The sequence below is a fragment of the Brachyhypopomus gauderio genome, chromosome 4, assembly GCF_052324685.1.
Source record: "Brachyhypopomus gauderio isolate BG-103 chromosome 4, BGAUD_0.2, whole genome shotgun sequence".
Lineage (NCBI taxonomy): Eukaryota > Metazoa > Chordata > Actinopteri > Gymnotiformes > Hypopomidae > Brachyhypopomus > Brachyhypopomus gauderio.
The window spans coordinates 16238708-16256628 of NC_135214.1; the positions used below are offsets into that span (position 1 = coordinate 16238708).

Sequence of the window (17921 nt, forward strand, 5' to 3'; positions counted from 1 at the left end):
ATAAAATAATGAAACTTGAATGAATGCTTTTTGTGTTGTTGCTTCAAAAGCACTTGGTCTTACTTAAATATAATATAGTTTTGAGTATTTTGTGTTTGCTAGGCAAATGTAAGGCACTGTTTCGTTGTTCACTTGTTGATCGAGTAGGCCTAGGGGTTTTGATATGACGCTAAGAAAAAAAAAGTTTTTACTTTTACTTTTAATACTTAAGTATTTTTGAAGGCAGATACTTTTGTACTTCTACTCAAGTAAAAAATTGAGGTGAATACTTTTACTTTTACTTGAGTAATATTCAATGCAAGGTAACTGTACTTTTACTCAAGTACATAATTGCTGTACTTCGTCCACCACTGGATAGTAGATACAACAATTTGTTCAAATCAAGCGCATCATCTGATTTGATAAGTCATCCAAGTTATTCTAGTGAGGTATCTAAAAACTAAATCAGTAACTCTACTTTATACAGTGTTCTGAACAGCTGCATACTTTCAAAAAGGCTTTCAGAACAACTAAAACTTTACATAAGTATTTATAACTGCTTGGGCAAACAAGAGTGAGCTTTCATAAAGGCTGCTTTTGTAATTGTTATTTCAAACTGACATATATCTATTATTACCTGTGTAACTTGAAACCACATATAGCTGACACAACGTTATAACTCTTTCCAGGTTGAAATGACAGAGTATGTTTTCACAACTGAATTTCTATCTTGGTGTATTGCTGGGATGTCAAACTTGATATGACATAATAAGATTAGATGGGAAACTGAACACAGATAACAGCTTGTATTTGTTGTGGTTGGCACATCACAAGCTTCACATGAAATATCTTGCAAAACACTGTTAAATAAGGAACACTGTGACACTGACTATTACACTGTTACATTAGGAAAACTGACACTAACTTTTATGACACTGTTAAATAAGGAACACTGTGAAACTGACTGTTATGACACTGTTAAATAAGAAACACTGTGACACTGACAGTTATGACACTGTTAAATAAGAAACACTGTGACACTGGCAGTTATGACAGTGTTAAATAAGGAACACTGTGACACTGACAGTTATGACACTGTTAAATAAGGAAGACTGTGACACTGACAGTTATGACACTGTTAAATAAGGAACACCGTGACACTGACTATTATGACACTGTTAAATAAGGAACACTGTGACACTGACTATTATGACACTGTTAAATAAGGAACACTGTGAAACTGACTGTTATGACACTGTTAAATAAGGAACACTGTGACACTGACAGTTATGACACTGTTAAATAAGGAACACCGTGACACTGACTGTTATGACACTGTTAAATAAGGAACACTGTGACACTGACTGTTATGACACTGTTAAATAAGGAACACCGTGACACTGACTGTTATGACACTGTTAAATAAGGAACACCGTGACACTGACTATTATGGCACTGTTAAATAAGAAACAATGTGACACTGACTGTTATGACACTGTTAAATAAGGAACACCGTGACACTGACTATTATGACACTGATAAATAAGGAACACTGTGACACTGACAGTTATGACACTGTTAAATAAGGAACACTGTGACACTAACTGTTATGAAACTGTTAAATAAGAAACACTGTGACACTGACAGTTATGACACTGTTAAATAAGAAACACTGTGACACTGACAGTTACGACACTGTTAAATAAGGAACACCGTGACACTGACTGTTAAGACATTGTTCAAATCCACTTGGGCCACTATCATTTATATTTATTCCATTCATAAAATTTTTGACATTTAATAATAAGGCAGCTTTCCAACTGTTATGACAGTCTTCAATCAGAAAGAAGTTTACAACTTAATCAGCCTTATTAAATTCCTGCGTCCAGACTGCACTGATAAATCACCAAGCATAGCCAATTTATTTATTCCAGCCTATATTGTTCAGTAAAAATGGCAAACAGTGGAGAGGAAGCATTTTCGTGTTCTAACCCTACATTTTCCAGCCGTCTGAGGGGGGTGAGGGGACCACTGAACTCTGCTCGGTGAGATCGGTGGAACTCAGTAGATACAGCTGCTCATTCTTTCTCCTTTGTTTATTGTATGCAATATGCACCTCCCTGAGGTAAATAATTAATATACACATACACTGTAGTAGTAAGTACATTGTGTTTATAAAGGATTCTTTAATTTTTTTAGTTTTTAACAAATATGTATTTGAACCAAATATAGCTTCTTAAATTTGGCTCAAATTATGTGTCCTAATTTAAATGAATGAATAAATAAACTACTTTAAAAAATACACTGTAAACCTGAACAGTATTGTTAACTTATACTCTTTATTGGTATAACACTCAAATCTTGTTATTTCAGCATTAAGGTTTTGCGCTGTCTTAACTTTTTGTTATGTTTTAAGTTTAAATGAGTACATATTTTTAAGTAAATTATTAATAATTTATGAGTACTCAAAGTCATGCAGCGTCGTCACCAACTTTTTACAGTGGTCACAATGGCGACGCGTCATGGCCTGGTGGTTAGGGAACTGGTCTTGTGACCAGAGGGTCATGGGTTCGATTCCAAGACCTGAGGCCATGACTGAGATGCCCCTGAGCAAGACCCTTAACCCTCAATTGCTCTCTTGTATAAAAAAATGAGATAAAATGTAAGTTGCTCTGGATAAGAGCGTCTGCCAAATGCCATAAAAATGTAAAAAAAAATTGTTAAGTTGGGGGAAATTATATTAATTATATAATTATTACTAAAAGTATTGTAGTATGTAGTACTTAAAATATGTATATATATAAATTAATATAATTTCCCCCAACTTAACCATTTTTTTTACATTATATATATATATATATATATATATATATATATATATATATATATATATATATATATATATATATATATATATATAATTTTTTTTAATTAAGATTTTCCTGAACTTATATGTTTTATATTTATTTTTTTAAGTTAACTGTACTTAAAAATGATATTACATGAACTTAAAATTTCTTAGGTAATCGGTTACAACAAAACTTTTGAGTTTAGTGAACTTGTTGGGTTTTACATTTTCCCCCCCCAAGTGAATAATTAGTTTCATCCAGTTAATTTGAGCTCATTTAATTATTATCTTTGTTTGTGTCACTGCACACAGAGAAAAAAACTTTTTCAAAAAAAAGTCAAGTTTAAAACGTAAGGTTAGAATATCCTACTAAAGAAAAATCTCTCAAATATTAATAATCACGCATCTGGAATGGCAGGTTGGTGAATGCAGTGAAATAGTTCCACAAAGTGTGAATATGAATACTTCTCAGCAGTCAAGTGCGTCCAGGATATGGTGTAGTTTGGCTTACCGCAATAACGTTAACTTTGAATATCTGTAGCGGAGCACTTGTCCCCTCTAGTGGTTAGGCGCTGAACAGCACAGTTGGCTTACTGAAGCACGCATTTATCAATGAGCTGCAGCAGATGTCTCAGGCAACTACCTCTAATCCTGAACATTAACTCTAAACAGCGTCATTAAGATTTACTAAAATTATAGATTAAGATCAAACCAATTTAAAAATGTTGGAACACTTGGCTTTGTGTGTGTGTGCCTGTGTGTGTTTGTGTGCATGTGTGTGTGTGTGTGTGTGTGTGTGTGTGTGTGTGTGTGTGTGTGTGTGTGTGTGTGTGTGTGTGTGTGTGTGTTTCTATAGACCTGTTCAACAGACGTTTATCATATAATATCTCTCTTCAGACTGGACAGTAGGGCAGAGGGAAAATTGATCCAGCCATTGATGTGGTTATTGATTTTTTGCACGTTCTTGCTAACAGCTTGAGTAGGTCTGCCAAAACTATCACTACTACTGCGAGTGGCAGCACACAGTACGATATGCAACTGCAGGGCTGGCAGCATTAGGCCTGCTGCTCTGTCATCAGGCTGCACAAAAACACACATACACACAAACACACACACACACCCACAGCCATCTGTTTGTGCTCTTATTCAAACAGTGTATAAATATACAAACAGCTGAACTGTCTCTAATATGTCGCGTTATGTTGAGCTGTCTCTAATACGTACGTGTCTTCATGTCGAACATGTGACTGTCCTGCCGTATGTCACCAGGTCCTGAGCCCTGATGATCCTGTCATTACTGCAGATGGAGCCCCAGGTCTCCCTTTAGAGAGACCTCTGTGTGCTTAGATGAACAGAGATGTGGAGACTAATCAGGAAAGGCAACTTTGAAACAGTGAGGAAATATACCATGAATTTACTACGAGTTTACCATGAGTTTAACACTGAAATATTCCACGAGTTTACCATGACTTTAACACTGAAATATTCCATGAGTTTACCATGACTTTAACACTGAAATATTCCACGAGTTTACCATGACTTTAACACTGAAATATTCCATGAGTTTACCATGACTTTAACACTGAAATATTCCATGAGTTTACCATGAGTTTAACACTGAAATATTCCATGAGTTTACCATGACTTTAACAGTGATTGCTGAGTGGGAGGTGTAAACCATGCTCCAAGATTTCTTTTAGATCTGCCATTTTCTGACAATACTCTCCTTCACATATTAAAAGTGTTTGCACTATAAATATGTGTGCATGTGTATGTTTGTGTGTGTGTGTGTGTGTGTGTGTGTGTGTGTGTGTGTGTGTGTGTGTGTGTGTGTGTGTGTGTTTGAACTATGGCTCAAATCCTCAGTTTGACAGCTATAATTTCAAAGTCACTCATCAAACTGTCTTTAGTATATGTGACACCATGCGAAGAAGAAAACTGGAGACTTTCTCTTGCAGAAGCATCAGTCTGGAAGAGATATTGATCACAGGCCACGTCGTTCTGCTGCCATCACAGACACACAAATATTCTTTCATTCTAAGGTCAGTGAATGTATCTCTAACCAAAGCAATGGTCTCTTCATTTTCTTCTGCCCAGTAAACTAGCGTAACCCCCTCATCACCACCTCATGCAAACACCCCCACCACCTCACCGCTGCCGACTTCCACTTCTGTGGTGTATCGTGTCATGACACGTTTTGAGCAGAAGGTCATTAACTCGTTCAAACACCGACCTGTTGAGCGTGCTCAAACAGACAGCTAGCCGCACAATCTTTCACTGCAATCACTGCGGCCAGAGTGCTGACTACCATCCACCCAATAATACAGCCTTGCTCAGTTATAAACCTGTGTGTGTGTGTGTGTGTGTTCATATTTTATGTTCTATTTTGTTCAGTTGCATCTAGCATATACTTACTATATTTTTCACACTGATTTAACCTACTGGAACTCAAAATACAATTGTCAAAAACCAATATCACAATGGAAGATTATTTATATAAGTTTAATTACTTATAGCTAACAAATTACACCTGTTATGATGTATGAAGCATCAAGGCAACTGGGACTAATGTAATGAAGATTGAAAAATGACTTGTTGCTCCATAAGGTCTAAGTACCTCTACACAATAAACTACTTGGGTCTTACAGGATTTCTGCGGTTTGAAATGTGTCCATTTGCATCCTACAGCAGCTAAACAGTCATGTGAATTTACAGGTAGGAAGTCTGTAATTCTGCTTTTAGCCACATGGGGGCAGGTTTAACCTGGGTATGTTCAAAAACATTCACCATCACTTTAATGCTTCGAAGCCTAGACGTGCAGTGTGCATTACATTAGTGTCAGATTTAATGTTGGCAGTGTTGTATTTGCTTCTTGCTGGTTCCATGGCAATGTTTGTGTGATGGCAGTAAATTTACTTTTGAATCCCTGTAACACTGCTGCATGTCACTGAAATATCAGCATGACAGTGTTTGTGCTAGTTGAAGAGCCGAGCCAGTATGGGCATGTGTTTTCCTCACCATGTCTTTAGATGAAAAATAATAAAGTGTAATCAAAAGCAGTGAACACCCTCAGTTCACTTGCATCTCTCTCCCCATCTCACTCTCTCTCAAGCACACACACACACACACACACACACACACACACACACACACACACACACACACACACACACACACACACACACATATAGTTTTTATCGTAAAAACATTTACACACAACTAAAACACACTCCCGAGGCTACTGTCTTGATTATTGGTTTTTCCTGAACTGGAGCATTAACTGCTGACCTTAGCTTATGGGTTTTGCTTAGTAAAACAGATAACTCAGAAAAACGTACACCTCTCAGGAGCAAAGACTGGGAAAATAAATCAGATTCAGACCACTGTGCAGTGGTGAGAGTGTATCAGCACTTGATGTGGCCATTTCCACCAATTCGCAGCACTAGTGCAAACCTCAAAAAACAAAGTTTGGTGTCTTTAACATTTGAAAACACTAGTGGCTGAATCCTTGTACTCAGTAATGGTGGGCTTAAGAACCTGAGGAGTTCTTCAGACTGAACATGAACAAGCATGAGTAGCCGCTCGTTGTCTCCAGACATTTCAATCGCAATCCCACAACTGCTTCATATTTGTGATCTCGCTTGATTTTAAGACGTTTTATCACCGCAACTGTAATAGGTTTCAAAGAGCACGCCAGGGCCACTGAAGCAGTGGTGTAGAAGAGGCCAGGTTCTCCTCAGCATTGGGTGTAGGGGTCACTTATTACTCTGACCCCCATACTGCAAGTCGCTGCCCCAGTTTCTGAGTGATTGGTCTCCATCTTCAGACTGAGCTGAAGACCTTCCTCATTGACCCTCCTCATCAAGCTCCTCTTCCCCCCCCCTCCCCCCTGGGCTTTTGGTCTCCATCTCTGTGATCTTTTTTGAAGTAACCTTGACTTTTAAGAAAGGTGCGGCATAAGGAGATCAATAATAGAACAATGGAAAAAATAATAACACCACTCTTTCTTAACCCTCATGTTGTGTTCTGCTCAAATCTGACCGCTTTACAAGTTTCCCCTCTAAATTTCATCCTTCTATCATAAGGGTACATGACTTTGATTTTGAACAAAAACACATGGTTTTTGAACAAATAAAATTAATCAGAAATAGTTTTATGAATATTTCTGGGCTTTGTGGAACTTGTATACACCCATGGTGTTCCCGGTCAAAAATGACATTGGAAATGGGTACATAAGACATAAGACTACAACTAGTGTATAAAACAGGGCATCTACACTCACATATCTACTCTCCTTTCTCACACCTCAATATGCAGATGACTTTGACCACACACACATGTGCACATGTACACAAACACACTCACACACACACACACACACACACACACACACACACACACACACACACACACACACACACACACACACACACACAGATCTCCAAACATTAGTGGTAAATCTACACATCTGTCATCTGTCTACAGCTATCAACATGTTTTGATATTTTGTCTGTAACTTATACATAGCCTGGAAGTTTGTTCAGGTTCTCATTATTAATAAACCGTTCACAGTGAAGACACTGAGGACATCTTAGGAAGCAGGGAACTGTGAAACAAATGGACAAGAGGCAGGATGGACAAATGGACCATGAACGCTAATGATCACTAGTGCCATGGGGTATGCATTTATGGATCGAGACATTTTATAGAATTTCCATAAATGATATGCAAACTTTGATCTTTTCTTTTCACAGACCTCACTGTTATATTATTATTATTATTATTATTATTATTGTTATTATTATTATTATTATTATTATTATAAATTATAATGTGTAGTTGTGTGAATGTTTGAGGCTACTTCAACACTAAGACTACTCCAATATTCACCTCTGTTTTGCCCCTGGTCCCTCACAGAGGAAGTGCAATCCCACAAGGCAACACTGCATCAGAGATTTACTCTCTCCTCCTCACATTCTGCAACCCTTCACTTTTCCCCAGCTCTCACCATCACCTCTGTTTGCACTCCATGGCAACAGTAACTTGGCTACAGCCAACCGGAGGGCTCTCTTGTGCATAATTACATGGGTAATTGGGGGAGGTTGAGTTTGTGAGTGTTTGTGCTGGCAGTGTACAAATACTTCATCAGTCACACCAGGCCTGTGGGCTCTTAGAGGACCAGAGCTTTCTGCTATAAGCCCAGCAAAATGAAACTGCCACCTGCCACGTGTCACAGCTAACAGCAGAACTCAGCATGACTTCCTCCTTCTAGTTGACTGTGTGAAACTCTGTCACACAGTGAAAGGGAGAGTTAGACAAGTAAGGGCAGTAGGAGAGGACACCCCCCTCCCCATGTGGTGTGAATTCCATGTGTTCATCTGTTCCTTTCATTCCTGAACACGCGTCAGATTTCCCTATGAACACCCCCGTAATGAGGATTAGTTAGGATTAGTCTTTTGAAGTGTAACTAGCGATGCTTAGACCCAACTCTGCTTTACATCCAAATGTATTGTTTTTAACAAAAACATTTCTATTATCATTTTTAGAGTGCACTGCCTGCTATAAAGGTAGCATCACCCAGGGCGTATTCATTCATTCTGCTAAAACAGAATCAGCGAAGAAACAGATCGCACCACAAAGCAAGCGTGGCATTGATTCATGGCCAGCTGGCGAGGACGGAGGAGAGCGCGGAGGATGGAGCGATGTTAATGCCCTTCTAGGAGCCCCAACACGCCGCCTTCCACAAACCACATCTCTGCAATCTTGGAAAATCAACTGCTGGCTACAGTGATGCTTGTATGGTTCTCCAAAAGAATGTTGCCATTATGGTACATATGATTTTCTAATGTAATACTTTCTATTCACTTTATCGAGGGTGCATCTTTTCAAATGCTTTCTTAGTGCCATATATTTGCATTCACTGTGCCAGTTTATTTTCAATTTGGGATTAAGGCTGTACAGTTTTAAGACTGAAATTTACAGTTTGCACTAGTGACAGTATCATAACTCTTCAAAATGATGCAGAATCTGAGGCATGCCAGGAAAAGCCTGCCCAGTAGCCATTAACCTGGGCTGGGATATGACAAACACTGGTGGTGAATCATGGCATGTGGCATATGAATCATAGTTTGTATTGGACAGCAACATGTATTGAGTAATGCAGATCAGTTTGTTGAAATCAGTGACCATTTACATTTAGCTAAAAAAAGAGGTTTTGGATTAACAGAACTGAACGATCTGAATGAAGTGTTGTAGGTTAGTCAGATGCTTTGGGTTCAATGTTCAATACCTTCCTGAGGAATCGGGAACCCACTGCATGACTGTACGCAGAGATCGGTCATTTTCTATGTGAAAAGCCTTTCTTGGGATGCTGGCTCCATAATCACCAGAGACAATCATATACCAACATAACATCAGAGGGGTCACCAAAATAGCCTCAAGAAGACATTGAGTTTGAAAAGGTCACAGTTCGCTAAAGAAGTGTACTACAAGTACTACGAGTTCTGACGGAAAGCCTTATGAAGAGATGAGACGAAGACTAAGTTGTTGCAGAGGAAAATTTGGAAGATGAAAATATACTTTTCACGGATGAAAGTATAGTCCACAAGAACTATATGATCCCACTAAGCCCACTAATCTTTGAGCCGTGGTGGTGATGCAGCTTGGACTTTTGGGACTGTCAGTCAGTGGAAATGCCTCACTCGTTTTTATGGATAAGGTGACTGCTGACAGCAGCAGTAGGATGAATCTAGCCTTGAGGCTAGACGAACTGAAGCCTAAAAGAATGACGGCAAAAACGCCAGTCTATAGTGTTCACTGCTGAGCTCTCTGAAGTGTTCACTGTGGAACTGTCTGTAGTGTTCACTGTGGAGTTACGCTGGAATACAGAACCGAAGCAAAAACCTGTGTCACTGTCTAAAACCTACAGGCTACACAGTGCTGCGTACACCTGTGTGGAGCTTAGTGACGAGTTAAAATGGTGAACTGAGAGAGGAAGAGAAAGACTGCAGGCGCAATTAATCTTATATGAACCACAGTCATGAATCTGGAATCTACGATTATATAACCATAAAAGGCAACAATTGGGACATTTAATTTAGAGCGGCTGCCGCATCAAAACCAAGACTTGGGTGTTCCTGGTCAGAGTTGGAGCAGGCGGCCGGACTCACAAGCCTGGAGTTCACTGAGCTCCAGCAGTGCCATGACGGATCTGTGGCCCTAATCTCCAAAAGTAATTAGCACGTACAAATTTCCTAGCTTGCGAGAAGACGACGACATGCTGGGTGAGGAATCTGTCGCGTTGCAGTCGGTGAACATATTACAGAAACCGCAAGTGCAAAACATTTCATCACACTGCTTAGTAAGTCCAGCCCTGCCTGTGCAAGGCTCTGGAAGACTGGATGGATGTCTTTAATATCTGCAGTGTGTGTGTGACATCTGTCTGCTGCTTTTAATCTCCTCGCAACAATCTATAATCAGGCCTCGCTTTCTTTTACCGATGACATGTCTCTTCTTTAATTCTCTCTCCCTCTCTCACCCATTCAGATTTGTATCTTTTGACCGGTGGACACGGTGCACTGACACAGTGTCCCCACAACCTCCACTGCTTACACTGCTTTCAATCTCTTCCATACGATAGCATCTTTATCTTTCCTCTCAGGAAATATCCGTGTGTACGACAGCAGAGCAAGCACACTGCGGTTTGAGTTAACGCTGTAGATTGTAGCTTGCATCGCTTCCACAGTTTGGAATGCAAATTTGGCACTTGGCCACTATTACTAAGCTTTTATCTTATTCGGGTTTAAAAAACGAGATGCTGAGATGACTTTCTCATTTTTCTTACAGTCACAAAGTGCCCAGTAAATTGCAGGAGCTCTTGTCTGTGTACAAGGTCCAGTTCTTTTCAGCCTCTAGCATTGAGGTCTTGGATGCGCAGCACTAAATTACTAGTCTGCACATACACCAAGAGAAGGAAAAAGATGACTTTGACCTGGTTCTATACAAAAAAGCAAAGCTTTATTCACTGACACAAAAAGAAAATCCTGACCTTTGCACCCTCCTCCAGAAGAAACGCGGCAGCGGTGGCGACAGTGCAGCAGCCCTCCTGTGCTGACCCGTCTCTTCTTTTACCTCCTCTGAAGTCCCAGCAAAGACTCAACCCACAGTGAACGTTCAGCACTCAACGTTACAGGCAGTCCAAAACAGGCAGTGTAATTCACCACAACTGAAACGAATAGCTCGTGTAAGAAGGTCTTTGCTGCTTTTCCCAGAGAGAGAGCTTCACTAGAGAGACTCCTTCACTCTAACCTCCCAAACCCTCCTATGGTACCCAAACCCTCATGGCCTGTTTTCGACATACTTACAGTAACCCTCGTTAGCCTGTATATCAGAGCACTATCAACAATAATGTTGGTGTAGGACTGCATTTACCACTGGCTGGAGGACTGACCTATAGTGACCTGATCACTCCAGCAGGCTACCTGAGTTTAACTCGTAGTGTCAAGAAGGTGACAGGTTTCTTAGCCAGGCATACCAACACTGGATATTAAAATCAACAGGATACATGTACTGTATCTGCACACTACGCAATTAGTGAATGATGTGGGCATTTTAAAAGTCAAACCAAGCAAAGCAGTACAACACAGACAATAGCAATAACACAAACGGTCATACGGTCTAACCATCTGCAAGGTAGAGCCGTTTGAAAAGCGCTGTTGAAGGCAGCAGCGTCTCTGAAGGCGAAGTCCATTGTGCAGTGTGCACACAAACTGGGAAGCGACACAACAATGACTGGGTGGTTTCAGCGTTCAGAGGCAGGCACATAAAGGCTGCCAAAAAGCTCTCAGTCTGTGGTTTTAAAGCCATGTTATTTGCATCAAGTTTTATTTTGCATTCCTTTCAGATACCTCAAAAACACGCAGAGAAAGAAGCCTGTTTGAAGGTGTTTGCATATGAAACGATTGATATTGATACTTCTGCGGGCATTTATACTTATCTCTAAAGATCTGGCAATGAATTGGAGGAAAGCAAATGGTCTTTAAGCATGATCGCCACTTTCTAGTTTTAAAATCACAGAGTGTAGCTTGAGCCCAGCCAAGATGAAATGTTATTAGCAGAAGGCAATAGCAAATTGTGGAATGGTGTGAAGAAAACGCTGGACAGAAACCAGAAAGCACAGATACTAATAACTGTGTAATCTGTGCAGGGAGGAATGTGTGGAAGGACTTGATGAAGAACTTGGTTATGCTTTGGTGCTTAATAAAGTTATCCAACAAATTCTGTCCATCCCTGAGCAGAACATACCAAGACAGCGTGTGTGAAACGCAGCCCAGGTGGAGGTGCTTCCACAGTGAAATGCACTGCTTATGTAAGTTCTACAGTGCCTCTCATCCATTTAGGTCCTTATCTTGTAAAATGAAAGAAACGGACCCTGATCTGCAGCACATCTTAGACACAGTGTGCAGGCCTGCATGTGTGCTCAGTCCGTGGGGATAGATCTTACAAAACCTGAATTTCCTTCATAATTACATGATCCCCAACCGTGGTGGCATGGTCGAGTTGTGTAGATGATCACACAAATGCTGAATCGTTTCTAAGACATAATAATACAATATAAGGTTTGGACTTGTATTGTAGGTATAGGTAATCAAATATATAATTAATGTGTGACATATGTATGACCCTAAACACTGACAGAGTATAGAAAACAAGTGTGTGTTTGTGTGTGTGTGTGTGTGTGTGTGTGTGTGTGTGTGTGTAAGAGAGAGAGAGAGCGAGAGAGAGAGATGGCGTGTGTGTTATCATTACACAAGTGGACATGACAAAGGTTAAGTGTTTTTAATAAAAGATGTTTCATTTTATAAAACTGAAAATACACAACTGTTTATTTTATAAAGGTTAGGATTGTGTTTAGAGTTGGCCTTAGCAAATTCTGGGTGCTGGCGTGATAGAGAGAGGGAGGGACACTTGATAGCAGGATGATGATAGATCCTTTGCTCACTTTAATTGGACTGAACGCTTCATTGATTGACCTTCTGTCACAGCTGACCTTTATGCTCACCCAACCGCTGTACTCAGATCAGCAGGTAGAAGGCCCAACAAAGGCTAATAAAGCTGGCATCGTTGTATGACTGATGTATTCAGGAGAATAGTTTATCAGACGAAGCGGCCACTCGGAACTCTGAACAAGCGGACTGAATCTCTTACTGACCATCAGTCTTTCTGTTCTGTGAGACGTCTGTGGTAGTCACACGTAGAATATTCCATAAGAAGTGAGAACTTCTGCGTATAGACGAACCAAGTCAGCATTCATCGGCATACCTCCAGCGATATATTCTCATAAAAGCATATACTTAAAATACTTAAAATCAGTATCGCTTCTGAATCGTTCCAAACTGCTGATTGTTCACACTACACATTCCCAGTCGGCTCCGGTTCTGATGGCTCTCTGTGTTGAGTTAATAACAAATAAATGGTAGTGTGCAACTGTAAAGGCTGTTAGAAGCGAACTAACGCGAGTCTGACATGCGATCCAGCGGTTATATCGCCTCTCATCTTTCAACACAGTGTGGGGCACATGAAAGCAGCAAGTATCACAGCTTTGTCAATACTGCCGTCCACGCCGCCGATATGTACCGCGGCACACCGAGCGGGCGCTGAAAGACTGATAGTTAATTCTCAACTGTTGAAACGGGCGTCGATTATGCGAAATTGCTTGGAGATGTCAGCAAGTTGCAAACTCGCAATAAATCAGCAGTGGTTCTCTGCAGCGCTAATGCAGTTAACTTGCACATCAATATATGACAAAGCAGGCGCTTCAATTGCGTCCCTTGCGAGATGCGTGTGTATTATCACATAGGGCGCGTTGCATTGGGGTGAAATGCGCACACGCGCCCGTCACCGCTGCATCCGACGTGCTTAGAATTACAACGACTTGATGCATTGTGCACGGATAATCTTCCTTATCATTGTTCTAACTGCTCAAACTACATACGCGTGTTTAAACATCTTTTCAGATTACCACCGGTTATTTCAAACGAGCAGCACGAACTGATGCAGCCATTACAAAAAGGCTCGAACGTCTTGAGTAAAGCATAACGTTGTAATAAATGTGCTTCATGTCAAGTGGCGGTGCGTTACATAAATAATAATCATGGTTTGATGGTTATGCTGCTGGGACGTGCAGCGGCACCGTGTCGGGATCCTCTGCGCAAAACTATCCGTCATTATTTCCAACTTTGGAGCAGGGAGGCGCGAGCGCCAAACTTAATCTCGCCGTCCAGAACATCGCTGGATGTTGAACACCGCGACGACGAGATCTTCAGGCTGAAGCGCAGTCAAGCGAGAGGAACCGACCACCGCAGCCTTACCTTTATGGTTTTGGTGGGCTGACACTTCACTTGAGAGACGGTGGCGGTTTGGTTCATCTTCAAATCGAAACGCAGTCGCAGCCTGACTGAAATACGGGTTCCCGCGGTTAAAGCAGCTGTAATCCTCTCCAGAAGCCACGAGAAGCCGCCGAGAGCCTGTCCGACCTCTCCTCGAGCCTTATGTTCAACAGTGAATAAGGCGTGAGTCGTGAATCTGATGCGTAATATGCCGAGGCGGATCCAGCAGCGGTCGCCTGTCTCCTGCCCGCGCGCTCTCCCGCGCGCTACCGTCCCCGGGGGTGCAGTCCAGACTCAACAAAAGATGAACTTGTGCTTGTTAAACTAGAAGTTGCCGTTATCATATCGATCAAAAAACACTCGTGGCAGTTTTTTAAAAGCTTGCTTACGACAAAGTGCACGAAAGATATAAATGTGTAAACGTAAATCAATTTATCAATGTGTTGATTATTGTTCACACGACCCACAACTGCGCTCACTCGTAAGTCTTTCTGAGAACTGTGAAGGATAAACTATTCGCCTGATAACCGATCGAGTTGACAAACGCCGGACGTCTACGCTGTCACACGATGGGCTAATTTAAGCATAAGAAATATGCTGCCGATGAGAAGACGCGCTGTGTTGCAAAACCACTGTGACCGGGGATCCGAGCCAACCCGGTATTACAACGCACCCCCGCATCTGCGGCACGAGGCGGTGGGTGGCTGCGCGCGATTGATCTGTTCCAGCACTGAACACTCACAGCCGGAGAAATACACTAACTCCGGACACTCCGCGGTGGAGGTGGGTGGGGTGTCAATAAACGAGAATGAAAGCGTTGGTTTAACAACAGCACAGTGTGCACGCAAGGTTATTAATGAACAAGGCAAGAAAAACAAAGGAAGAAATCTATCTCAATAGCCCATTCTTAAACGCCTTTTGCCTATCGGGCGTTATTGAATTCCTTAAATCCCTCTTCCTCCACAAATATAATCCAATAATCCTCTTTTAAATTATAAAAAAGTTATGAGTTGGCCCTCAAACCATGTCACATGATGACAAACACAACAACACTCTTGCCTCTTGTCTTCATGCCCTGAAACCAAACCCCCCCCCCCCCCCCCCCCCCCCCAGCCTCACAGCTCCTACTCCTGTTTGAATCTGTACCACCTGTCAAAATGGTCCTGCCTTTGAATAGTCCCGTCTGGCTGTCCTCACTTCTCCCTGCATTCCTCCGTGTTTCTGCCTGCCAGTCTGGGCTGCTGGGTGAAACTCACATCTGCCCCGTTTCATCCTCCCACATTAGGGCCCTAGGGTTAGGCTCTACCCTCCGGCCGCCGGTGTCATGCAGACATCGGGGACGGGACGTTTGACACACTGGATGCTCTTTACTGCCTGCCCGGTGTACAAAGCATTTCCAGGACTTCAAAAATCCCTTCCTTACACTTGTAGTGTTCTCGGTCCTTTATCACGCATTCATATACGAGAGATCTGCTGCATGTACTACAGAATGAATGTCTGTTCAACCACACAAATAATGCTCAGCGTCGATGCACAGTTGCATATTCCAAAGGACTCCTGTTTGTTAGCTTGAACACTGAGTTTCTTTATTCTGATGAGTTGTAATGTAACCAGATGTACCGATCAATGAATCACCACGCCTATTAATGCCTTCAGCTGCATGGAAACCTACATAAAACCCAACTACCTGTGCTGAGCAGGGGTCCCCATCTCATTCTATTGTATTGCAATTTATGAATGCTACAGATAAGAGGAACAAAAATGGGACCTGTGTCTTTTCAAGAATGTAAACGCTATGTCAGTGTCTTAGTATCCCTCCATGACAGCACTACTCAAACCCTGGTGTCTGGGTATCATATCACCTACATCTGCATGTCTGTCCCTGAGGCTATTGTCTGCTCTCTGATGATAAAACCGGACTAACAGCAGGAGCCCTTAATACTTAAATGTCTCATGAGATCACTGGGCCACTCAGCAGGAGATAAACCCCTACCACCAACACAGAGACACACGCAAATAACCACGACTCTGGACCTTAAGTGCATAATGAGATATTTACTTCTGTTCCCCCACCGAGCACGAGGGGGTAGAGTTTAAAGGAGCCACGCTGGCGCAGACATCGTCTACTGCAAGTGGAACGGCGTGATAATGTGAGTCATATCCAGCTCCCCACACTGCAGGGAAAACGTTTAATGCATCCAAACCAATAAACATTCCCTTTGAAGCCCACAGGGCTTTTCCACACTATTGGATTCATTAGCTATTCAGATAACTACCTTAATTGAAGGTAGTCTTAGCGGATCCCAGGGGTTACCTTCTTCAACTCAAGTGTTGCCTTACGATGAACGTGAGCTTGATGCCCAAATCCAGCCTTGTATAACCTCTCTGATACTGGAGGAGAGGACACAGACACCAGCTCCATCCAAAATCCTCTCCACCATTATACTTTCATTACATATGACATGAAATAATCACGTCTACACCCTAGCACACTTCACACTATTTTTCAAGAGGCAGAAATCTTTATATACGGCAGCTGCTCCCATCATTAGAATCCACAGGTCTCTGCACGAGTTGCCATGGGTGGTCAAACAATGCGATGGGGACTTTAGTGCTGCCTGATCTTTCTGCAGGAGCATGGTCATGTGCCGTTTCATCCTGACAGACCAAAGCCTCCAACAATGTGGTGATGGAGCGTGATTACGAAACAGGACCTTCAATGCCAAAGCAGCAGGGGGGAGTCTGGCAGTATATATTACACAGCGCTGCTTTCTAAAATCTAAACAACAAACATCCCCAGATCCTTGTTATTAGTATCACTTGCCATGGGGCATCACTACGGACAGAGCTTGTGGGTGAGTGGATGATATAGACAGAGAGAGAGAGAGAGAGAGAAAGCTTCTCATCTACCACTCTTCGGCTACCAGACTACATTATTTATAAGCATGAGGCACGTATGCATAGCAACACATGCACACTATACACATACTCTTCTGCATGCCCTACCTATTTACACTTCCATATATTTATATGTTGATGCTAAGGATTTATAATTAGATTTGCATGTGAGCGCCACATCGCTGAGATGCTCTGTTAGTGATTCAGGTGTGCTTCACTGATTGCTCAGTCAGTCTGATGAATGAGTGCAATCAGTTTAGTAGCAGACTGTAAATAGTGAGACATACACAACAAATGTATGTGCGTACGCACATAGCCAAACATGTATGCATACACACACTCACACACAGTGTCACACAGTGACAGAGGCCGAGACAAACGTAAACTTTCCTCACTACCTTTAGAGGCCTGCAGTGACGCGAATGCCATTATTACGATGACAGCAGCTGTTTCCTGTGTGGGTTCCCTGGAGGCTTATAGCAGATTTTCCCTGGACAGGATGACTTCACCCTCTATCCGCACACAGACTACCGTGCCACCTTCAACCAGCTGCAAACTGACAGCACACTTATCTGACATGAAGCAATGTCGGCGTGTTTTCACCTGCAGCCTAAGCACTGGGTTTTAGGTGCTTGCTGTAACGAATACAGCCCTCGTATCTCTGACACTCCTATCTCCTCCTACAGTATTCTAACTGTCTTACCACTAGCCCTCACGCCTCTTCCTCCTTCTCCTCTTCCTCCTCCTCTTTCCTTTTCATCTGCTGGATTGCCTGTAATAGGACACACACTGTGAATATGAATAAGAAT

The 17921-nt window shown here is 41.9% G+C and overlaps 1 protein-coding gene and 1 long non-coding RNA gene across 2 annotated transcripts in view; one reads left to right on the forward strand and one right to left on the reverse strand.

Moving 5' to 3' along the window:
- The window catches only part of dpp10 (dipeptidyl peptidase like 10), a 67649-nt gene extending 52800 nt beyond the window's left edge, over nt 1-14849 (reverse strand). The window contains exon 1 of the mRNA XM_077002627.1: nt 14197-14849. Coding sequence (XP_076858742.1) covers nt 14197-14253 — 57 coding nt within the window. The 5' untranslated portion in view covers nt 14254-14849. The remainder of the gene's footprint in view (nt 1-14196) is intronic.
- On the forward strand, nt 4737-7455 carry LOC143511685 (uncharacterized). Its single transcript, XR_013130231.1, has 3 exons — nt 4737-4869; nt 5476-5542; nt 7400-7455. It is a non-coding gene; the product is annotated as an uncharacterized LOC143511685 (long non-coding RNA).
- Nucleotides 14850-17921: the final 3072 nt, after the last annotated feature.